This window comes from Salminus brasiliensis, chromosome 2 (assembly GCF_030463535.1).
Source record: "Salminus brasiliensis chromosome 2, fSalBra1.hap2, whole genome shotgun sequence".
NCBI classification, from domain to species: domain Eukaryota; kingdom Metazoa; phylum Chordata; class Actinopteri; order Characiformes; family Bryconidae; genus Salminus; species Salminus brasiliensis.
The window spans coordinates 10197553-10222850 of NC_132879.1; the positions used below are offsets into that span (position 1 = coordinate 10197553).

Consider the following 25298-nt stretch of genomic DNA (forward strand, 5'->3'; position numbering starts at 1 on the left):
AAACGTGTCGCTACCCACTACGCTACACCACCCACCGTTAATGGTCTGGGTGTCAGTCTCAGCCGATACTTAAGATTTCAATTTAAGGCTTAGTTTTCAGTATTGTGAGGTGGAGTAAAATAAAGCAATAAAACAATGTCCAGAATAATGAACAGAGCTGAAAATGAGGAGTCTTTAATTATGCAGAGGTGTAATGGGTGTTCTTGTATTACAGCACAATTGTCATGGTTAAGGGTCATTTTATCCCATGAGAGTACAACAGAGGGGCTCAATACCACACTAGAGAAACCACAAGTTGCATTACTGTCTGCCCTAATAAAGTAAACCTAGATAAATTTGGTGCATTTTGGGGTTCTGTTGCTTTTCTTCCCGTACTGTACCAAACTACAAGGTCCAAAGAGCAATGTAAACCAAATGGTGACTATACAAATACAAACAGTATATTTAAATACTGAGTAAAACGTCTGGTTTGTTCGCTAAAGGTAAGTTAATGTAATTATTGATCAAAAACCTTTGACAATATGTTAATTCAACACTTCTGAGTCATACTGTACACATGATTTCCTTTGATTGTCTCCAGCCTTGCAGACCTAAATATCGATACCATGGCCGTGTTCCTATTTGTCCAGAGGACATCTCTCCTGTACTATACAGCACCTGTGCATTTAAAAGCACTTAAAGCACTAGTGCAAACAGGCCAGGCTCTGGGCACTTATTTATAATTTAACCAGCCACCCAACTGTGTCTTTATTCCATTTGAGAGGGGCTTGTCGAGATAAAACATTTGGAAAAATACAACATTTCCAGCATTTTGAACAATAAGTTGTGTGTAAAGACTTGCTTAAATCGCTGTGGGCTCGGAAAGTGCCGAGATTCCATATACATAATTAATTCTGTGAAGCGAAATGCACCGAACGCAATCTTCTAAACTTTCTGAAGCGAGAGGGGGGTAGGGAGAGGCTGCATGTGCTTGGTATGCTGTACTGAACTTCGTTGAGAGTTAAAAAATAATAATAATAAAAAAAATGCCTTGGAGCACAACCTGCATTCAGTGGTTCATTAAATATGATCCACAGGATCTCTCAGTGTGCATCCAAATCAAAGAGTCCATTTCTGAAACACCCAACGAACAGCCTCTAATGCTTAATCATGATTAAAGAATACTCTTCAGAGGAGAGACGCACAAAACTGAAGAGTGGTGACTGGGGGAATATCTTTAAAGCACTGTTGTTGCATAAAACACAAACAATAATTCAGAAACACTTAAAGCAACACAACCTTAAAATAATCTTAGTGAAATTTCTCATTTTATATTTCTACTTCAATCAGCTGCTTTTATATTTTATGTAATTTATATTTTTACACTCTGAACTTCTTTCACTTCAGATGCAGCCTCTGTATCTCTCAAAAAATGCATGTGAACAGCTGACCATGAGGGGGCACTCAAAGCGTGATTTGTATTCACTGCAGTGGAGTAAAAGTGAATTACACTCCACAACTACAGGGGAGCCCTAAAGCAAAAAAAGCAGTTCAGATAATGCTGTTTTAAATGTGGAAATGCTCAAGGTCAGAGCTGTTACTAAGACTTTATTTTAGGATGGCAGCAACAGCATCATGCGAGAAGAGTAGAGAAGAGTGCTCAATACATGGATGCCAATTAGATGAAATACAGTAAACAGAAAGTGGTAAAGACAGACAGACACTCAGAGAAAAATAGAGCGGAACAGAAATAAAGCGCAAGGTCAGGTCGTACTTTATGCAAATTTCAGTACTGGCATTTGACCGTTTTATTTCCTGGAAGTTGTGGCTGTTAATTTTACAGGCTTGCCAAGATGCTGGAGGGTTTATGACAGAAATTCCTTTAACGACATTCAATCCCAAATCTGGGCCGAGCAGATTCTCCGCTAAAACGGCTGCTTCATTCCAGGAGGAAGAAAAAAAAAAGAAGAAATAAGAATGTATTATACATAACTGCCTTCACAGCCTGCTTCTCTCGCTGCGGTCCTCTTGCTACCCTGACAGGACATTTTTACGGCACATTCCAGACAACAGAAAGTCAGCCTTCAACAAGAAACAACGCAACTGCGTCTAAATGAGGCCCGATCAACCTAATGACTAGGTATGAAGAAATGCCTACAACAGCAAACACGGCTGGCAATTAAACCTGGCTGGGGTGGGGAAAGGGGTGGGGAGGTGGTAATGTCAATGCTGATGTAGTCAACTAGATTTCATTATTAGAAGCACTTGCTATTTTCAGGATGAATCTTTTCCAGTAGACACGTCTAGCTGTGCCATGAGCTCTAGCAGCACTGCAGGAGTACTTGAAGAGTGGATCTCCAGTTGTTTATATTTTAAATACTGAATTGTGGCTCCAACTGCAGAGGAAGTTGGATTTATTGCTTGGAACATCTTTCAAATGTTTGAAAGTTTTGAAATGCAGCTCGCTAAATCTGTTTAGCTTTTAATTAAAAACTGTATCATTGTCTGCATGGGTTTTTATTCCACTGCCTTTTTTGACATTTAAAACATCTTATGCAACTATCAGTTTTTATTTAATATGTATTTTTAATAACCCACTTCTGTACTTTTGATTTGGTAAGCACTTTGATCTGCTCAAGGACAAAAGGTTCTATAGAGTATTAGTGGCACACTTTGGTTTACTATTCAAATGCATTTCTAAGAGTTAAGTGTATTCTCGAGGTCTATATTTGGTTTATTTAATATTCATAATGTGTAACAATTCGATAGGGGGGGAAAAATGGTGTGTGGTCACACTCGTGGGATAATTAATGAGTTTAGAGCTGGGAGGATGGAGGAATGCAGTGCTTCACATCACTGCGCTGGAGGTGCTGCTTGTTTGCAGACTTTGGTGTAGTAGCAGCATTAGATATCAAATAACAGAAGGTAGGGCTGGGTGATATGGCAAAAATATTGTACCACGATATTTAAAAGACATTTTCACATTAAACAACATTTACCGCAACATTGTGACATCACCTGGGTGTCCGAACTGCAGAGTCGCTCGCTGTCTTCAAACTCAGACTGAAGACACACCTCATCCGAGAGTACTTGGACTAGGAGTAGAGTATTATGGTCTCCTTATTGACTTGTGTTCAGTAGTGTCTAGCTTAGCTTAGAGGCATCTTTAAATTTTTAGCCCATTCAAACTAGCTGAGGTTTTTCTTGAGTAAATAGCACAGCACTTTTGTAATTCGCTCTGGATAAGAGCGTCTGCTAAATGCCTCAAATGAAATGCTAGACAGAGAGTACACAGAGTATCACGATGAAATCTATTTACGATACAAGACCACCCCTAACACACGTTTTCTGAGGAACTGTAAAACCAGTCAGTCATTTTAACACCTGATACGTCACTGCCTCCCCTTCACAGACTAGGGTTCAACTCCCCACCCAGATAAGCAGACCTACACTTCTGCAATAAGAATCCTTGGTCAAGACTCTGAACTCTACATTTTCCTCCCTGTATAACCAGATATATTAACGCCCTCTGGATGGGAGCGTCAGACAGAGGTCTTCATTGTAAACAGACATTCAGCATCATAAATCAAGAGCGTGTGGACAATGTTAACTCTAAACAGACACTAAAACAGTATTTAGCAGCTATTCCATAAGAAACAAAACAAACTCAGATGTAGTGTGGGTTGAAAGTGTAGCATCAGCACTTTCAACAGAAGACCCCTCTTTATTCCAATGAGCTATGAAGCAGAAATGCTGAAATTACAGTACGATTTTATTAGGGTTAAGGACTGCTCAGGGAGTGATCTGGTAGCCCATGTGTAGACCATGTCCTCGACCCTCACCTTCACCACCTTCTTTCAAAAGCCTCGCTCTGCTCAGGCCATCATTAATATAAAACACTATATTATATCAATCACTGCTGCCTTCCTGCGGCAGAGCTCACCGACTGCAGAGAGCCAGTAGGCAGGGAGGAGATTAGCAGAGAGGAAGAGAGGAAAAGATGAGAGGAAGTGAGAGAGAGAGGGGAGGCATATGAAAGAACGGAGGAGGAGAGGAAGAAAGCAGGAACAAAAAGGAGATGAGGGGTAGAGAGAGAGAGAGAGAGAGAGAGAGAGAGAGAGAGAGAGAGAGAGAGAGAGAGAGAGAGAGGAGGAGAGCAACAGGGAGGGGAAGGAAGAGAGTGGAGGAGAGAGAAATGGAGAGTGAAGAGAGGAGATGGGGCAGTGAAGGAGGGTGAGAGGAGGATAAGAGTGCTGAGGAACAGCACCCTGTTAAAATGAAACCTCGTAGGCATACTAATGAGGAGCAGCGGCGCTCAGGCCAGTGAAAGCTCCGCTTGTGCACACGTTCAGCTGCTGAATTCAACCACGCCGGACAGGAAAGAAACTACGGCCAGTACATGATGAGCACACAGCAAAACAAGCCCAGCCAATTCCTCCCCACCCAACAAGCTGCTCTCGAACTGCAGAGGAAGGGAGATTGTAGGGCTGCAGCAAGTACAGCTAAGAACCATGTATCCCGATACAGGCGTTACGATTCGATATGTCTCAATACTCCAAGCAAGACGATATTCTGGAGATCTTTTTTTCAATCAAATTTTAATCATTTATTTTTTGCCATTTTTCAAATTGAATTGGACCATGCGTCTACATTTTATGATGAACCGACCACCAGAAATGCTCCAAAATGACGAAGATAAACTCTATTTTTTACACTGGCTTCCACTGAACGTAACCAATATTTTCTCCTTCTTAGGTAAAGTTCTCGTCTTGGAGATACAAGTGCTTCAAATGTTTATTCAGAGCTACAGTCAATACATTGTCCATACCTCAGCTTCACTGACCAACTAATTTTTCATTCCAATTCATCCAGGTTAGCTGATACAAAAAGAAAACCGAACAAAATCAATCCGTGTCTTTTCATACTCATGAAAAAGCCGTCACGCTGTAACTGGGGTGGTACTCTCTAGGGTACATCTTCAGTACCTCTAGTAAGAGAACAATTTCACCACATTTTTTCTATTGGTTTAAGCTGCACTGCCTTAAGACATCCTCAAAGACACTTTTATTTTCTATTTAGTTTATGGAAAGATATAAATACCCTTTTCTCCTGAGGATGTGAATCTAGTTTAGACACAATCAGACCTTGAGGAGCATGTTGTTCCTTGGAGGTCACATTTATATTGTTTGTAGTCTGGGGAACAGAAATGTACAGTACCTTAGTATTTCTAGTGTTTGGAAATGTGAACATTGGCTTGTTTCATCTAATCAAACCTCCCAAACTAAATATTTGGTCATTTTTAGAGAAAAGGTCTGGAGGGACCATGATCAGCATTTTAACAATTTAAAAGGTTGTTCTATAAAATTTCACTTCATAACAGTTTCAGTGCTTTATACTACATTTATATTAGATAGACACCCTTATATCTTCTAGAACTAAAGCAAACTGCTATTTTGCCATCATTAAGGGTCTGCTTCTCCACTTTAAATGTCCTTTAGCAGTCAAAAGGACAGCAAACCGAATGTGTACTTGATACGTTTCCTTTTGCTTTACCATCATTTGCCATTTTAATATGTTCCATTAACACAAAATGCCTCAAGGAGTCTACAGCAGTGGTTCCCACTCCTGGTATTGGAGAACCCACTTCCCTGCAGATTTTCACACATCTTCAACTCCGGATGGGTTTGTTAATCAGCTGACTAGCTGGATCAGGCATACCGGGAGCAGGGCAAACACCAATATGAGCAGGGCAGGTGATCCTCCAGAACCAGGAACCACTGGTCTACAGGGTTAATGAAAAGCAGCTACTAAATATCATATAAGCAAACAAAAAAACAATAAAAATGAGTATTTAAATAACATGAAATAGTCTCCATGTTGAGCTCTTCCTTAAAGATGAACCCAAACAAGCCATTACTGAGTTGCAGTACATGCACTGCAGCACTAGTGGCGGCTAGTGACCAATCCAGCGGTGCTGGTCTAGACGAAGACGAGGCAGCCAAACAAAACAGAACCTGGTCTGTACGAGGCCAGGGGTATTTTTATTTTGTGGAGTGGTGGTTTTCAAGGCCGAAGCTGTGTCCAGTTAATTTATGTCCAAGCTATCCTCAAGGCTAATTCTGCATTCAACCACCATCCTCCCTCCCACCGTTTTGGCGAAGGAGGAAAAAAAGAAAAAGAGGAAGTGAGCTGTGGGCTGTAGTTCAGAGAGAAATGAAGGAAAAGTGCTGCTTCTGGAAAAGTGTGCACAGACATGGCACTGGAACATGATTACTTACAGTGACCTTACAGCCCATCTGTAGTATAACTCGTGATGCTGGAAGATGAAGTGGAGTCTGTACAGCCACGACTGTGTTCACTTGAAACTTGAAAGCTGAAATGAATGCTGAATCAATTTGGAAGGTTTGAAGATTAAGCAGCATCAGAAGGCTTTTCTGTGCTTTGCAGTGGAGCAGTACTGGGTATTTTATACATAACTGAACAGAATCAAGCTTTTTTTCTGATACAGACCGTCCAGACAACTTATTTCTCATAGGAGAATGAGATGCAAAACAAATTCTGCGCTCATTAACTGCCTGAGAGCTTGTTTAAATAAACCTGTCGCCAAAAAAAGGGCACCGCGGCACTGTGCAACAAGATGACAACGCAAACGTCAACTCCCATTTTCAGGATACACTGACTCAAAGCAATGTAATGCCACGATGCGCAAAATACAAGGCATCACTGTCAGTGTAAAGATCAATTTCTGCTGTTTCTCCAACTCCTTTTAATGAAGCATTACGAGGGAAAGTAAAGACATGGCAGATTGTCAGCATTCAAGTTTAAACGAGTGTTTCCTCTCCCACTCACCAAAGCACTTTGCTTCCTCCTGCCCCCTGCGTGCAAGTTCTCAAGCTGTTTCTCCCGAGCCTGGAGGTCTGATTGTGTCTGAGAACAGTTTTCACTTCGTTTGCTCTGGTCCGGGAAATTTCCTTCCGTCGCCACCGCATGAATAACTCATCTACACAGTCATAAGGATGTAAATGTGCTCAGCACAAAAGACAGAGCTTCAAGTTTTCATTCTCTGGCCCTCTGAATACAGAAGCTCCAACTAATTCTCTCGCAGTAAAACTCCAACAGCATGAAAAAAAAAATAAAATCACTGTGGGCGGGGAGGACATGAATAAAATACTCCACCAACCCGAAGCGTTCCTGATGAAGGTGGTCCTTCAGGCTTCAAACAAAAGAAAAACGCTTCTGCGCCTCAACGTTAAGGAGATCCCGCCATAAAGTAAGCTGGAAGGTCAGAGCGCATCACTGAAAATGTCATATGGCCTGCCGAACTGCAGCGTTAACGGGGGTGGGGGTGGGCGATGGGGTCCACCACGGTGCTCTGACCTTTCCCCACCCGTTGCGAAGAGGAAATGCCACCCCCACCAAAACCTTCACTGTCCACCCAGCATTTTAATGCAGTGCAGGATAAAGATCATCAATGAGACTCTGGGGATAATATGCTCCTAAAAATGACCTAGGGTCATTTTTTCTTTATAGTGAAGTTGCACTGAAGAAATAGCATTTCTTTCAGAATTGAGCTGTGGAGCAGTGGAACTGTGTTCTCTGGAGTGACGGAGCTCCAGCCAATACACTGAGATGAGTGGGAGTGGCAGAACCACTCATTCAGCATCAGTACCTGACCTCACTAAAGCTCATGAGGCTGAATGCATTCAAATTCCCCACACTGCAATGCTCCGATATCTAGTGCAAAGCCTTCCCAGAAGAGTAGAGGCTGTTACAGCAGCAAGCAGGGACGAACTTTCTACCAATACCCTTGTTTTCAGAAGAAACGCTGGAGGAGATGGGGTCCATAATCTCCAAACACCTTTAATTATGACAGAATTAAAGAAAGGTTTAAATATCCTAAACAAATAAAAGCAATAAAGCCACTGTTTAACATCACTCAACATACCGGCTCATTAATGGTAATGGACCCTCCTTGTTAAGTAAACAATTGGAAACATCAGGGTAAGCAATTTACTGAGACGATGTCCATATATATTGCACAATAAGCCGGTAATGAAATCATGACCGGCCTATGATGGGAACCCCTGGTTAAGTGACGTGTGTGTGTGTGTGTGTGTGTGTATATATATATATATATATATATGTGTATATGTGTTAGGGATGTCTCGATCCAATCCAGGCTTATTTTAAAGGATCGGTTATTGGCCATTTTAATTCCAATCCAGTTCCGGGTCTTTGTTTTAACAACTGTGTTCAGAGCACCATCTGGTGTCCTCAAGGTGCCATTAATAAACATTATTCCCAGCTGGCAGCAGTGAGAACGCTCTCAGAAGGTAAAGAAGAGTTTAACAGAAATCAGTCCAGAGTGTGCAGCACTACACACACGAAGCTGATTGCAGTGTTGTAAATGAGCTGGGAGCTCATTGGTCAGACTGGTTTATAAGATAAAGACTATAAAAGTCATTAAGTCTATCAGTCCAGAAAGTCTCATTATAGAAACTGTAACTATAAATAAAGGGACTTTACTTCAGTATCTAAACTGAGTGAATAATTTACACAAACATCGAACAAGTATCGCCTGATGCTCAACATTAGGAGACTTGGACCAGAAGGGGACAAAATAATCCAATCAGGACATCCCTAGTGCGTACAATACTGTGTTCAATAAGAAAGTGGATTATATGGGGGTCAGCAGGTGTAAAAACTCCAAGCTCAGACTTTTCTATGGTTAGTATTTCCATCAGTGTAATTTCACAGAAAACCCTACAGAGCTCACAGTGTACATTTCCAGCTCCTAAGCCAAGTCAAATATCAGCCAATATCTGGAAGTTAAATGTCAAAAGATCCTCCTCTTGTTCTCGGCTAGTCGAGAAAGAAACACTAATTATGTTGAACACCAGATTCATTTAAATGCTTTCATTTCTCTTGTCTAAAAGGGGGTTGAGGGGGGTGGGGGATCATCCTAGCAGGACTGAAGAGCTGCCTGGAGATGAGCCAGCCGCAACAGCCCCCCCCCCCCCCATTTTCATAAAGGAAAGAAAAAGTGAAGCAGTCAGCAGTATTTCCTCTCATGACTTTGCAGTGCCTCCGACATAAGGTGCATCTGCTGAAGACAAGGAGCCAGCACAGAGTGTACGTGTGTGGGGGGCAGAGACGGACAGAGTAAGAGAGAATGTGTGTGTGTGTGTGTGTGTGTGTGTGTGTGTGTGTGTGTGTGTGTGTGTGTGTGTGTAATAGAGTGAAAGAATCAGAGCAGGAGGCAACGAGAGGTTTGGACACTCCATCTTCCATCACACCTGCTGGATTGCTGTCTACTGACAGGGTGACCAGGGCCAAGACTGTATTTACAGGCACAGCAAACACAGCTCATAAAACACCAGCCACTGGACATCAGTGGGCATGCCACCAATAGCACAAACAGGCTTGTTTTTATACTCAGTCAGGAGGTGAGAACCATACCTACACATGTATTACATAGTTTACGAGGGTCCATAATCCCATATTTTTTATATATATATATATATACACACACATATACATACATATATACATACACACACAAACTTTTATAACATGCATACATACACGCATCTCCATAGGCTTTACATATTTGCAAAAAATGTTGTAAAGCAGAAATGTTTTTTACATAACCTTGCATCTTTTTGCTTTTTTTTATTTTATTTAATTTTTTTACAATGTGGATCTGAAAGCTGTACATCACGGTTTCAGGATTTCATGATGAATGAACCAACGGAAGGCTCATCATTTTACATTGACGTCCATTGAAAGTTAAGGTTTTTCCTTCTCCTGTAGTTGCTATTACAAGGATTTTTATACCAGGTTTTTGCAAAACAGAGGACAGCAATAATCACTGGCTACAGCGTGGAGTGTATACATTAGGAATAGAATCAATCAGATATTCTGAATTTCATTATACACACACATTTCTGAGGTAAACAAATGTGAAAATGCATTTATTTTTAACAACAGATGGACAGTTCAGTTTTTGAGACTGATGCCAATCGGCTTATTGGCCAACAGTATATTTGGGTTAAAAATCTGCCAATACTGACGGATACTTCTGAGCTGATTGATACTGCCGTCCGTAATTTAAACACTGCACTGCTGTAAAATTCACTCTAAACGCATATAAAATGCACATGCACGGGTCTGTCATACAACCAATATGTTTTTTCCATTCTCAAGCTCAACTGAAAAGATGGTTTTGTTTTTTTCAAACAGAAAAAAAGAAAGCACTTTTAAAAGTCAGGACCATTTTGTTGATCCAGCAGTTTAGCCCTGCTTTTCCCTGATTTTAGTCCTGTGGCCCCCCTCCCATCCCCCACTTTACTCACTTGGGTGATCTGTATTCAAAGTACATGCTGGGAACAGCAAAGTACCTGAGGCAATTGAAGTCTCATTTTAAAAAGCACCTGTTAATATCAAAGCAATATTTTTAGGAGAGAGATAAAAGATTCATCTGTAGTTGCTTTAATAGACAGGCTCCTAATGTAGGAGCACAGGGAGCATCTCTTTATGTAGCTAATGCGTTTTATATTGCATTTAAATGGTCAGGCGGTGCTCTGCGATTAGGAGCCGGCCAAATATAAAGCCATCATGGAGCATGGTAATCAATCAGGGGACATTTGAAACAGAGCAATAATCCCCCCCAGCACTTAACCCGGCCAATTACCCCAGCCCCTTAGAGCAAACTGAGACCTCCACATCTCACTCCTAGAAGGACCCATCAAACTAAGCAGAACAAGATTGCCTCAAATCTCAGAAAAAGCCAGACCAGGCTTATGCAATGCTAAAAAGCTCTTGGTAAAACACACACGTACAGTTAATTGTACATCAGGTAACTGTTCTGCATTAGAAACTGGATTTGGGAACAAACTGGACTGGCAGGCTCTCCCAAGGGTGCGATCAGCTAAGCACATCATCTGAACCAAGCTTCCAGACCTGCAGACCATCTACAGCAAGTGGTGCTAGACCAAGGCAAGGAAGATGGTGAAGGACTCAACTATCCCAACTTTAGCCAACACAGAGAGAATGAGGACTCTTGTTCTCACAGGTATTTATTCTTACCTTATCAACACTTCACAGCTATCTGCAGCTGAATTGCACACACACACCCAAAACATCAAACTTCATACCATACCTCATTCATTATCCCTAAATTCTCTATTTTATACATGTGCCATTTCCTTCGTTTTCCCTTTATTCTCCCAATTTGGTGCCGCCAATGAACCCATCATCATACAGAACACCTCCCATCACTAGCAACGCTCCCGACATTAACAGCTGCTTCCGTTCGAGCCGCTGTTTATGCGGCATCACCAGGCAGCCAACGCGCCCTGAGGAAAGCGCCGGGAGCCCAGCTTCGCCACACAAGCTAACAGACACCTGCGCCAGCCAACATCGCTTAACCACAGACCCACCTGGAGAGATCCCAATCCTGATGCAAAACACCATGTCTCTGAGCCCCTGAGTCTGGATTTCTTAACTCCATTAGATCACATGATTTTATTAATATGTATATAGATACAAATTCAGCTTCCCTCTGATCTAGTCATGGCATGTATGGCTGTGCGTATTACAAACTTTGATTTAATGCTGTTAGTAAACTCAAAGCTAATACTGGCGAGGGCACACCCCATGCTTTGCCCATTTCTGCTTTAAAGCTTTAATCGGATGAGAAAATTGCAGCTTTTCTTCACCAAGATTCCTGACTGCAGGCAAGGTTCTAAAGTTTTAAAGACAACACCCCTCGACCGCCAAGGGTACACTTAAACAAGCAGCCTAATATGAAACCCCATCCTCACATATCCAGATCAGCTTTTATGATCTCTGCTTTTAAGTCTAAGGGCACAGAATTCAATCTGTTACTTTAAAACCTCAGTCAGGAACTGCCGTAGCCCCAAGGTCAGTTCTGAACAGAACAGCAGAGGATTTCAAATAACGGCACTGAACTAGCTTTTTTTTTTTTTTTTTGCAGTCCTGAAGTGCCCCCACACTTTACGTTTTACCGGTTCTCCTCCTGATACCTACTTCAGCCGATTAAGAACTAACTGAGGAGTGGATTCAGGTATGTTTAAGGAGGGAGAAACATCATTCTGCTCAGTGCACTTTAGTACTAACCTTACAGCAGTGTGGCCTTTCAGCACTGTAGTATTAGGGTCACTATTAGTTTATGTTATTTAGCTTATATCCTCCATTTTCCACTGCTGCCTGATGTAGCACTTAATATTGTAACAATGTATCAATAGCAGAATTGGAATTGGGGCTTAAAAGGTAATTAAAATGTAAATAAAACTAATAAAGGTTCCTAATACAGGAACTTTATTATTGTAACACTTGACTACTGTACCAACATATAAGCCCATAGGAAATGTTATATTTTCCGGTTAGTAATACCTCATTATATTTTTAGGTTGATTGTGTGTAGAATTGTAAAATTAGAGGTTGACTAACAGCATAACATTATTGGGACGTTCAGGTTGAATTTCAGGTTGATCATCCCCGACAGAGCACCTGAAAACATATAATCCTCAGAAAATGCCCATATTTTTCCCCTTTCAGAGAGACAGAGGGAGAGGACGCTGTGGGCCTGTGGCTGCTCTGGAGCTTGAGGAGGTAAATGCACTCGGCGCCTCACGTGCATCCTTTTAATTAAGTGGTTCGCAAAGTGTGTGAAATATACATCAGAGCGGAGTCAAAAAGCAGCTCTCAGTGAGGCCGAGTGCGCATCAGTGCATCCAAAGCCCAGAGACACTGCACGCCTGCCAACCCAGCCGGATCATCACCGTCATCATCAACAGCCACTAACGACTAACTAACAACGCGGCCCACTTCTGCAGCTCCTTAACACCCACCCGGCTCTCACGCAACAACACACTCCAACTTACTTACACACTGTGACCACAGTGTCCTGTCAGACCACCAAGACAACCACGAACTTCTACATGACAAAGTACTCAGCAGCCTCAGCAGTTCTACAGACAGCAGCAGTCTGGAGGCATTACTGTCCTTCTGCTTTACATTGGACCTACAGCACCAGCTTATTATACAGTGCTATAAAAGACTCTTCAGTTTAAAGAGCTTAAAATCAGCTAAAGCACCATAAACTCTTCTAAATAAAGGTGCTACGAAGCGATCCAATAAAAGAACCACTTTAAGATTTACAGATATGGTAAGTGGTTCTTATGGTACTGCTTTTTTTGCAACACCTTAATGTTTAAGAGTATTTAACAACAGAGTAAACAAAAACATGATTAACAGGAACAAGAGCTTCCTCTCTTCAGAAAAGTATCAAGGTATTCAGATTTCCTGTAAACCCACATTAATCACATTAATTAGAAGATCCACCCCCCCCCCACCAAAAGCATCAACCGTATTTAGCTCAAATATGAATTCTACAGATTCTAAGACGTGAATAGTCATTTGGAGTGAAATGTTCTGTTCTAGAGAAACTCAGTCAGAACTGAACTCACTAAAGGTGAAGCAGACATTTAAAGAGCTTCACTACTCAAAGCTCCCTCACTAACTGTTATTACAGTAAACAGTCATGAATACACAGACACAGCGGTTAATGGTGGATGGTTGCGAGATGGTCATTGTTACCAGTGTGTGCTGGGAGTTTGCCTGGAAGAGAGCTGCTGTGTGGTTAGCATTTCCACACAACTCTCCTGGCACCCATATTTTAATGAGAAACTCTCCAGTCCACCCTAAACATAACGACATAGTGAAACCCTTGAGATTGTGAGAGAGAGAGAGATGGCTGTAAAGCAAACAAATCAACCAACAAACAAGGACAAACAGAAACAAAAGCAGCAGGGGAGAAGCGGGCGGCCAGAAAAGACGGGTTAACTCTTAAAAACCCAGCGACTGGCTCGTGCGCAGGAGAGGCTTTCCTCCAGTGAAGCGAAGAATTTACCGCCGTGTCTTCGTTAAGCAGACAAGGCCAGAAGTGGGCAGCGCCGGGCATAGACGCCCATAAATCTGCACTGATTGAATGTAAATGGGTGGATGTACACGGCATACATCACGAGGAGAACACGTGTGTGAGAAGACATGCCCTCAATGTCTCAGTGTCAGCATGTGTGTGTGGGTGGGGGGGGGGGGTTGATTGGGGGTGTGGGTACTTATAAAGCCCATGGTGGTCTCCAAATTTACATTGTAAATCTCAATTATGCAGGATTACGTGTTTGGCACCTCGTCCAGACGAAGCTCTCCTAAGGTGCCCTGCGGAGCTTGCTCGTAAATTGTTAATAAACTGCACTGCAGACCTTTCACATGTCGCTGACCTAAATCCTGCACACTCGCCCTCTCCTTCCCCTCCCTCGCTCGCTCTCCCTCCCTCAATCTCTCCACACCGTGATCCTTTAAACTTTCATACGGCTCGGTTACACTCATTTAACTGATTCTTAAAAACTCTTCTGAAGACTTGTGCCAACGCTGCCCTGCACTAAAAAACAGCTCCTGTATGTTCTCCTCCACTCCGACAGCGAGAGCGAGAGAGCACTAACAGTACAAAAGAGAGCGAGAGCTGACTGTGACAGAGATGGAAAGATGGCAGTATGAGAGCGGGAAGGAAGCATGAGCGTGTGAGAGCTAACAGTAGGAAAGAGCAAGAAAGAGTATGAGAGCTAACAGTAAGAAAGAGCGCGAGAGCAGTATGAGAGCAAGAGCACAAGAGAGTACAAGAGCTGGAGAGCTAACAGTATAAAAGAGCAAGAAAGAGTATGAGAGCTAACAGTGTGAAAGAGCGCGAGAGCAGTATGAGAGCAAGAGCACAAGAGAGTACAAGAGCTGGAGAGCTAATAGTATAAAAGAGCAAGAAAGAGTATGAGAGCTAACAGTGTGAAAGAGCGCGAGAGCAGTATAAGAGCAAGAGAGCTGGAGAGCCAACAGTATGAAAGAGCAAGAAAGACGACAAGAGCTAGCAGTATGAACGAGTGCGAGAGCAGTATGAACGAGAGCGAGAGCAGTATGAATGAGAGCGAGAGCAGTATGAGAGCAAGAGCAAGCTGACAGTATGTAAGAGATTGAGAGATGGAGAGAGAAAGAGGAGAAATGGCAGTATGAAAACGTGAGAGTTGATAGTACAAAAGGACGCGAGAGCAAGCTGACAATGTAAGAAAGAGAGAGAGATGGTAGTAAGAGCAAGCAAGAGAGAAGGAGAGGGGGAGACTGCAGTTTGAGAGTGAAGTATTGGGGTGGAGGAGTAGAGGGAAAGCAGACTGTTGGTTCCCCTGCCTGCCGGCTGATGACTGGGTGTGCAGGCGTGTCCTGCAGTGGTGTTCAGGAGCTCGGATTTCTACAATAAATAAGGAGAGGGAACATGAGCTGCCACCTGGTAATTAAGCTGCTAATTAAAGGCGATTCATTCTTAATGGATTCAGGCCTCACGAGGACCTCTCTATTCCTCTCCTCGTTCTTCCCACTTTCCCTCCATCTAGTGCCCTCGATCCTGCGTGTGCAAAGTGCCAGGTCGTGCTGGGCTGGACTCTTGGCACCTGTCCCGTCTGAGGCTGGGCGAGATCAGAAAGACCAGCTGAGCTCTGCCCTGTCCTTCAGCGCTGCCAAAACCCCTTCACTCGTTCATTAGTCACACGCCAACCTAACGATTATTTCTAAACGGGTAACTTTGACCATTTTCTCCTGATTCATTTCCTAACCAAACCATTAGGGCAGTTAGGACATGCATAGTAATGGTCTTTTTATTTTAGGACCAGGGGGCTGTGAGGAAACGCTCACAGAATCAAACGCAGGTGGTTTTATCCTGTTAGAACTAACTGACATTCACACACACACACACACACACACACACACACACACACACACACACACACACACACACACACACACACACACACACACACACACACACACACAATCAAAACGCTTCTACAGTTTTACTTAAATCAGACTCTAAAATCACACAACCGCACAAATCTGTCTTCTAAAAAAAAAAAAAAAAAAAAAAAAAAAAGAACTAATCATGCTTTCACCAGGAGCTGTGAACATGCTTTTCTATTGCTTTATTCATCAATTCTGAAGAACTTTCAGGTAGATGTATGACCACAGTGCTGGACTTTCACTGTGATGCATTTTCAGCTCCAGGGTGGACTATTAGCTTGTGGCTAGCGTGTTGGAACAGGACATAAAGCACACTATTGTGTTGTGTTTAAGCATGTAACCATCCCTGCTCCATCCTTCTGAATATGATACAACCGTATTTCAGCAATAACTTGATGTAAACCTTAAACATTATAAAATATCTGTGCTGAACTACAATATTATGCACTCAGAGTGCAGAACTTCTTCACTTTGGACACTCTGGGTTTTACCTCCTCTGAAACAGCAGAAGTCATGTCACTCCCGTATTTCCCGCAGTGCAGAGGTTTCCTAAACTGCATACTACCACAGTCACTGGTGCTGTGGATAAAGTACAGTAGGAATGCTTTTGCAGTCATGTGTCCCAACAGGCTGATAAGACCCACTGTACAGAAACATGTACAGAGCCAATCAGAACGCAGCTGTCAGTCCTGATAGCTGTGGTCGGCTTAGCATGCAACAGACACCAGACACTATTGTGTACGTGTGGGTGGGGAGTCTAGGGCCAAGATTAGGGGCACAGCGTCAGATTTTCTACACACACACACACACACACACACACACACACACACACACACACACACACACACACACACACACACACACACACACACACACACACACACACACACACACACACACACACCCTGACAGAGTTAGCCTGAACTAAGCCTCAAGTCAGCTGGCTAAGCAAGAAACTCGGCTGAATGAGAGAACTCTGGCCCAAGAACATGAACCTATTTATTAGTTAATATTCTGAATCAGGTGGGCTAGATGAGGGGACACATTGTATAGGGTAGGGTTCCCTAGTCTGGGACCCCCTTCTCTGTGTACTGCAAACGGTCAATTACAGCACTGATCATTTGGCATAACGGCAATCAAGTTCTTTGTGTCTAAATCTGAGGATTAATGCATCAATAGAAAATCTCCAAAATAATAACGTTCAATGGAAGAGTTACAAGATTAAGCTTCTTCCTTTCTCCTGTTAGCTTGCAGCTAGAGCGTTCCCTTGAGGTTTACACATTAGCTTGTGGCTAGTGTGTTAGCTACTGACTAACCTATTAGCTTGTGGCTAGTGTGTTAGCTCCTGGCTAGCCTAATAGCTAGTGGATAGTGTGTTAGCTCCTGGCTAGAATATAAGCTAGTGGATAGTGTGTTAGCTCCTGGCTAGCCTAATAGCTAGTGGATAGTGTGTTAGCTCCTGGCTAGCCTAATAGCTAGTGCATAGTGTGTTAGCTCCAGGTCGGACTATAAGCTAGTGCATAGTGTGTTAGCTCCTGGCTAGACTATAAGCTAGTGCATAGTGTGTTAGCTCCTGGCTAGACTATAAGCTAGTGGATAGTGTGTTAGCTCCTGGCTAGACTATAAGCTTGTGGATAGTGTGTTAGCTCCTGGCTAGACTATTAGCTTGTGGATAGTGTGTTAGCTCCTGGCTAGACTATTAGCTTGCGGATAGCGTGTTAGCTCCAGGTCGGACTATTAGCTTGCGGATAGTGTGTTAGCTCCAGGTCGGACTATTAGCTAGTGCATAGTGTGTTAGCTCCTGGCTAGCCTAATAGCTAGTGGATAGTGTGTTAGCTCCAGGTCGGACTATAAGCTTGTGGATAGTGTGTTAGCTCCTGGCTAGACTATAAGCTTGTGGATAGTGTGTTAGCTCCTGGCTAGACTATAAGCTTGTGGATAGTGTGTTAGCTCCAGGGCGGACTATTAGCTTGCGGATAGTGTGTTAGCTCCAGGTCGGACTATAAGCTTGTGGATAGTGTGTTAGCTCCAGGTCGGACTATTAGCTAGTGGATAGTGTGTTAGCTCCAGGTCGGACTATTAGCTAGTGGATAGTGTGTTAGCTCCAGGTCGGACTATTAGCTTGCGGATAGTGTGTTAGCTCCAGGTCGGACTATTAGCTTGCGGATAGTGTGTTAGCTCCAGGTCGGACTATTAGCTTGCGGATAGCGTGTTAGCTCCAGGTCGGACTATTAGCTTGCGGATAGAGTGTTAGCTCCAGGTCGGACTATTAGCTTGCGGATAGAGTGTTAGGAATAACTTGGAATAATATTCATTGAAAGATAAGGTTTCTCTCCTGTAAATTTCTTATTTTCATATAATGATCATATAACACACAGCAAACATCCTTGTTAACTAATCCGAGGCGAGCTACTTCAGATCTCATTACTGTTCACACACACACCTACCTACAACTGAGGGGAAAAGAAAACAACCACAGCGCAAGTGCCCACACACACACAGATAGCCATACAACTAACTAATTGGACACAACCCAGAAACGCACTTAACACAATGAGAGACGGCCTACACCGCTTCTTTCAAGCCCGCAGCACACCTGTGCAGTCGTCTGGCTCGCTGGAGAGACTGGCTCCCCAGCAAAACACCTAAAACAATGTAAAATGGCCTATACAATTTCAGTCAAACTCACACCTGCGTACACTCGCGCACATTAGTGCAGGCCCCATCTGTTTCGATCAGGGGATATCATCGCACTCATTGCAGCGGATAAACAGCCGCTTCTGGAGCTTTGCTGGGGCAGTTATCTCTCCGCTCCTGAAGCGCGCTGGCTTCAAATGGAAGCCAGTGCAGGCCATGCTGGTCCCGGATCAAAGTGCAAGCTAAATAAAATATCAGAAGTTGGAGGACCATTTGCATAAGGGCTGCTCATTATACAAGATTATGTCGACAGAGTCTTTCTGAAAGCGCGCTGCAGATGTTCCGAGGCATGGCTAATTAGCGGATATAGCCACGCGGCAAATAGGATAACGCTGCGCAGCTTTGCGTTCGCTCGCCGCCCCTCTGTGGCGCGCGATGAGGAGAGAAATTGGGTGAACCTGCTTTGAGGAACGGCATATTCAGACAGGCCACAAAGCAGAGCTGTTTTATTGTTATGGTGATGATGCCACGCTCGTGAAATTGCTGAAAGGATGGGAATCAAGGTGACATTGTTTAGGACGCACCTTGCAACAACCAGCACAGAATGCATGGGACCTCATGGATATGCATGGGCTGCAGTTTATACTCGTGTTTATGGGGAGATTGAAATAAAACTATGTGCCTGTGTCAGCAAATGGGAGATACTTCAATTAGGGGCCCTTTTGGACCATAATGTTAAAAAAATTAAATAATGTTTTAAAAAATAAACTGTCAATAATCATTAATATGAATTAATTACTTCATTAAAAGTCAAGCCAGTGCTTACATGCTTTAAAGTAGGGACTTCATTACAACCAAAACTAAGTTTTTAGAGAAATTAAATACTTGATATTGGCTTACAAGCTAAAGATAGACCCAGGACCCAGATCTATCTAGAACTGCAGACTGTTGGTCCCACCCCTGCAATGCACACATAGAAGCTTGGTGTTAATTAGTTGATTGAGGTGCTGATTCAGGTGTGGTTTCGGATTAGTCTATGTTAACCCACAGACATATCAAATGGCCTTTACCACAACCCCCCCCTCCCCCTCATCCCCATCATTACCACACCCCCCCCCTCATTACCAACACACAACTGGCTGTGGTTAATCACTTTTTCCAAAAATAATACACACCTCAGACCATGAATTTTCTAACACTATACAGCAAATACAAGATGCACTTATTTATTATTTACTTATTTATAGGCATTTAAGTGCTGCTGTAACAGTATAAATGGTAAATCGACACTGAATAAATCTACATGATCAGGAAAAATACATAATTAAATTATTCACTTTTCCCAAACATCACAATGTTACTTGTCTCATGGCTGACCTGAGAACCCCTGTCAGCCACACCAATTTGTTTTTATTTATTCTAATTAATTTAGCACTTTACTGAAGCAGAGTAGTTTCTAAGGCTGGGTTGGGAACCAGTCCAAAGTAGCAATGTTTTTGATGTTTAAAACATTGAAAAGTTTTAGTGGTGCTACAAGCAATATTTTAAACCTAAGCTATTTTAGTAATTTAGTAATAAGTATTTCTAACCTGGGGATATAAAAGTTCCCCTAATTGAAGAATCACCCATAGACATTGAGCACATATGGGTAAGTGTGTGCACCTGCATGTGCACGCACGGTCAGTGCTTGCATGGAGGAACATATGTTTGCCTCGACAGTGTGTGTATATGTGTGACGCATGTGTGTGTATGGGCTGCGTCTGCATGTCCCTGAATGCGTATGGTGTGGTACATGTGCTGTTTGATAGGTGTGGATGGGTTGTTAGCTGGGTTATGTATGCAGCGTTTCCCCGACCATGTGCCGCTCATCATGAGGCAGATACAGGCAAGCTCATGTGGTATCAGTCTATCCACAAAATTCAGATAGGAAGAGCTTAATGTGTATGGCCATGGAGAGCTGACTTCTAGAAGAGTCCCATCTAACAGCTTGTGTCCTGTCTCAGTGCCAAGGAAGTTCTGTGATTAAAGACTGCTCTCCTGGTACTCATCATTTGGGTGGACGTATTACAATATGGAGTCCTGCACTCTTACAAGTAAAGACCCTTTCAATGTTTATTTGCACGATGTCACAGAAAAAACACTCTTCGTTCCATGATGGGCCATGTCTGTAATATAGATCCTAACAGAACTAAAGAACCCACATCAACAGATTACTCACTGTTCAAAGAACCATTTGAAGGACCTTTATCAGGTCTTCCAACAGGCCTGAAAATATATCCAGGGGATGTATTATGGACATGCCCACACTCAGTGGGCAGCGGTGGTCCAGTGGCTAGAGTGCAGAGTTTAATACCCAGGTTCACTGCCATCATAAGGCCCTTAAGTAAGTCCAAGGCCCTTAACCGCTCTCTGCTCCAGGGGCACCATAGCATGGCTGACCCTGCTTTTTGATCTCAGCTTTTTAAGCTAGGAAATGTGAAGAAAACACTGCTGGTCCGTGAGCAAGGCCCTTTATCCCTCTCTGTTCTAGGGGGTTATTGATCAAAGGGTTGTAGGTTCGATATCTGGGTTTTACTGCCACTGTTGGGCACCCCGACTACATAAGTATAATGCCAATAGGGGCACCCTGCTCGCTCCTTCCTTATGGATTCTATGGGTTGCAAAATAAGGCTCATTTTGGAAATGCCTCAACACCAGAGCCACTGAAGCAGTAAGGACACTTGATATGAAGGGCTTCTGCATTACATATTCATAACATCTTGCATAAACACTTCATAACATTAAGAAATGTTAAAAGTCATCATTTATATTTAACATTTGTTCCAGCTTAAAACTGAGTTAACTGAGCCTCAGAGAGTTGGTTAACAGGACTGGGTTTCCCAAAAGCATCTCAGCACAAAGCTAATTCTTAAACGGCAGCACGAGCATCACTGTGAACACAGACGTAGCATGTGATTTCACACATGTACTGGTTAGTGTGTTTAACAGGGCAGTGTAAACGCAGCGTGCTGGGAGGTTCTAACTAAATGACAAACTAAAGGATACGGCCTGCATGGAGAAATGTCTGATGGGGAGCCAAACGGTTTCCACCTCAGATATGCTTTTTCAGCTTCTCTCCACTCACAGAAACCGAGGCAGTCAGTCAGTTGAGTTGGTAAAGTCATTTTCCAGCATATGCTTGAGCGACCCGCTCATGGCCGACGCAGCCTCAACGCTGCTGGCTTGGCAGAATGCGGTCTGCTTGAAGTGTCATATCCACTTAACCGCAAGACTACGACTTGCTTCCGTTTTCCCTGGGAAGAAAATATGGAGGAGCCGGACCACGGCCATAAAATTCACAATGGTCCCCTGGTGCCACAGGCTCCATCATGATTTCAAAAGCCTCTTCTACCCACAGAAAAAGGCTGAGGATAAAAGCAGGCCACATGAATAAATCGGAAGATAAATTATGTACAGCGGCTCCCTGGAGTGGTTTAGAGGCATTAAGATCTTTAAGTAAGACAAGACGCCTGGGCTCGTCCCTGTGTCTTAGGCCCACAGGTGAGGGCTACAGGGCTTCGGACTCACCTGATCGGCGATGGTGCGGCCAAGTTTGTCCATCCTGGAACCTGCCTCTGCGATCTTCTTGGCGGCGCTGATCACGTCGGACGTGTTCTTCAGCGGGCCTTTCCCCCTGAGAAACACAAACACAACCACTCAGTACACAGAACCTTGCAAATGGACCACTCCCCCCAGACCTGCAGCATGTGTTCAGCAGTGAGTGTGGGGTGAAAATGTGTTGCAACATTAAGATCGGTCGGTGACCAGGATGGTGACTGATGATGGTCCTGCCTCAGCACCAGTGCAGGCACTGAAGAGAAAGGTGAAGAGAAGGGCTGGAAGATTCTTGGCAAGTGAAGTGCCTCCAAGACTCGCTCATGATTAAACGATAAAAACACAAAACATCCTAAAGGAAGATCATTTTGGGGCATATGACCATTTCTGCAGCTTACAGCTGAGAGCGGACCCCAGTCCAACACAGGCCGCGCTCTAGCATGTGGCAATTTGGCCAAAACAACATCCAATTCCATCCAATTGGTTCTTCTCATTAAATGACCACCACCTCAATCAGCACAGGGGCGGGGGGGTGAGGAAGAGGAGAGGGTGACAGGGAAAGAAAGGCAGAGAGAGAGAGAGAGAGAGAGAGAGAGAGAGAGAGAGAGAGAGGGAGGAAGAGGAGAGGGTGACAGGGAAAGAAAGGCAGAGAGAGAGAGAGAGAGAGAGAGAGAGAGAGAGAGAGAGAGAGAGAGAGAGAGAGAGGGAGGAAGAGGAGAGGGTGACAGGGAAAGAAAGGCAGAGAGAGGTGAGAGAGACAGACATGCAGAGTGCGAGAGAGAGTGCGAGAGACAGAGTGGGAAGCTAGAGAGAGGAAGCGTGATAAAGGGAGAGAGAGAGAGAGAGAGAGAGAGAGAGAGAGAGAGAGAGAGAGAGAGAGAGAGAGAGAGAGAGAGAGAAAGAGTAATGAGAGTAATTCAGAGAGTATTTTGAGAATGATCGACGCTCTCTCTCGCTCAGAAACAGCAGAACCAGATGGCATTGCGCTCCCACCCACTCCCGGTCAGTCTGGTCCACTTCCTGAGGTCGCTGCCCTGCCCGCCCATCCTACTGCTCTGGTCTTGCCCAGTTCAGCCAGCCGGACAGCCTCGGTCCAGCCCCTCCCAACCCAGCGCCAAGGCAACGGGCCGCCCCGCCGCCTGCCAGTTCTGCCCCACCCCCACCCCCCCACAAGGGAACACGGGACACAGTTGGCAAGTGGCGCAACCTGGATTTAAAACTGCTCTCTTCAGGCTAAGCTCAAAAACCCAACCCACAGCAGATGGAATTCTGCATTCTCTCTCTCTCTCCCTCTTCTTCTGAAAACACAGTTCTGTCCCCCTCTCCCTCGCTCAGAACGGGAATACACACGGGAGCGTGTGGCGTAGCCTTGCAGGGACATCGTCAGAGGAAAAACGCACTGGCCATACAGAGCAGGCGCCCCTCGGCGGACCACGCCATCTGATCTGATATTCCCCCACGTGTTTTAAAGAGACACGGACAAATTGCCCTCATTAAGCCCACAGATCAGATTCAAACCGCTGGTTATCACATCCTCACACACCCTGAACGTGCACTCTGAAGCTGGCTCTGTATTAACTAACGCACAGTCACATAGTGGGAACTAAATTCCCCCCTTTTCAGTAAATAATTTGATCTAGTATGCAAACATTAACCAGCCAGTCCATTTTTGAAAATTCAGATAGAAAACCAGCTGTAGTTTTTTTGTAGCTGTAGGTCACAAAAACCAGCACATTCACATATTCAGTCTATTCAAGCTACAGTGGCGTAGCTCAGTGTGTTCAATGCTGAAGGGAGTGTTTCAGACCAGACCCCAATAAGACAACCTATCAGAAATAAGAGATCTGCAGAAACTTAGACAATGGTCATATGAAAGTGTTTCAGGACTTTTTGCACATTTCCGTAATTATTTTCAAGTTGTTCAATTCAAATACATTGAATTTAACAACTTTACACTATAAACCAATGCTGAAATTACATTATACTTTGGCTTAAACTGGGGAAAAAAAAAGTTTTCCCTCAGCATTTTTGTTTGGTTTTGAATCAAAAACAAAGCTGCTGCTCTATTACACAAATGTCATGCAAAACCTTGTATCTCAAAATTTGTTTATTTTAGAAAATTTCTACTAGTTTATTCATTAAAAGATAAAAAAAAATAATCATTGTTTTATAACTACAGATTTCTAATAGCAAAAACTGCTAAAAATGACCATTGTTAGGTTGAGAAGCATGAAAATATGGTCCTAATACATTTTTAGATTTTATAACTTCTCTTCATCACTTAGATACAAACAGCCTGCTTGTTATTACACCTTTAAAATAGTCATATGTAAATAAGCTTCGATCTGACTGGCTACCCTGTACTATGCTGCAATCAAAAAGCTTCTAATACAGATTTCCCATTTACCCATAATTGAATCTGGCAGTTGGAAATTCTTTATTTATGTAAACATAGACCATCACTGAATAGACTATTTTATTCCCCCCATCTCCTTTAAAAAGATACCATTTTGGAGATGCTTTGGTGAAGGCTTTGGTCCAAGAGTAACTGAATTTCTATTTTTTATTTTTTTTTTAGGTTAGTTTCTTAATTTGGATCGTCAAACTCTTTATGAATAAGTGGTTCCTGTCGCAGAAAGATGGATTTTCCTCACTTTTAAACATATGCTTAAACTGCCATATTTAGCTAAAACCGAATATTCACACCCCAATAATGTCAGTCTCCGCTGGTGGTGACTGTTACCCAAGCACTATTATTAGTGGTGAAGTAATGTGGCAGGCTCTCCCTCTCTCTATCTATCTCCAACACACAGGGTGAGGGCAGAAGCATGGTCATTACAAGGTGACTGCAGAGCAACACTAACTCCAGCTCCAACTCGTTTATCAGATTTACATAGCTGAGTGTGCCACTGTCACTGCGCCCATGAATTAGCCACTGCTGCCCGCTCCAGATGGGGGTGGTTTGTGTGTGTGGTGTGAGAGAAAGAGAAAAGTGTGTGTATGAGTGTGTGTGTGTGTGTGTGTGTGGGGTAACTCAAGCACTGGACCACTCAGGCACAGACAGGTGGCTCCAAAATGTGTGATACATATTCCGGCGCCACATGGATTATTCATGAGCTGGGACAGGACGGGAGGAGTGTGTTGGTGGTGGCGGTGATTGTGGGGGCAGTGGCAAACGTCGCCTCTGTAGCAGAGCTGCACGATAATGTCAGTACTATATCAACAAT

General features: G+C 43.4%; 1 protein-coding gene across 1 annotated transcript in view; it reads right to left on the reverse strand.

Annotated features, from left to right (window-relative positions):
• ctnna1 (catenin (cadherin-associated protein), alpha 1) overlaps positions 1-25298 on the reverse strand; it is a 151331-nt gene that overhangs the window by 8873 nt on the left and 117160 nt on the right. Inside the window, exon 16 of the mRNA XM_072674303.1 lies at positions 22045-22150. Within this exon, the coding sequence (XP_072530404.1) occupies positions 22045-22150 (106 nt within the window). The remainder of the gene's footprint in view (positions 1-22044; positions 22151-25298) is intronic.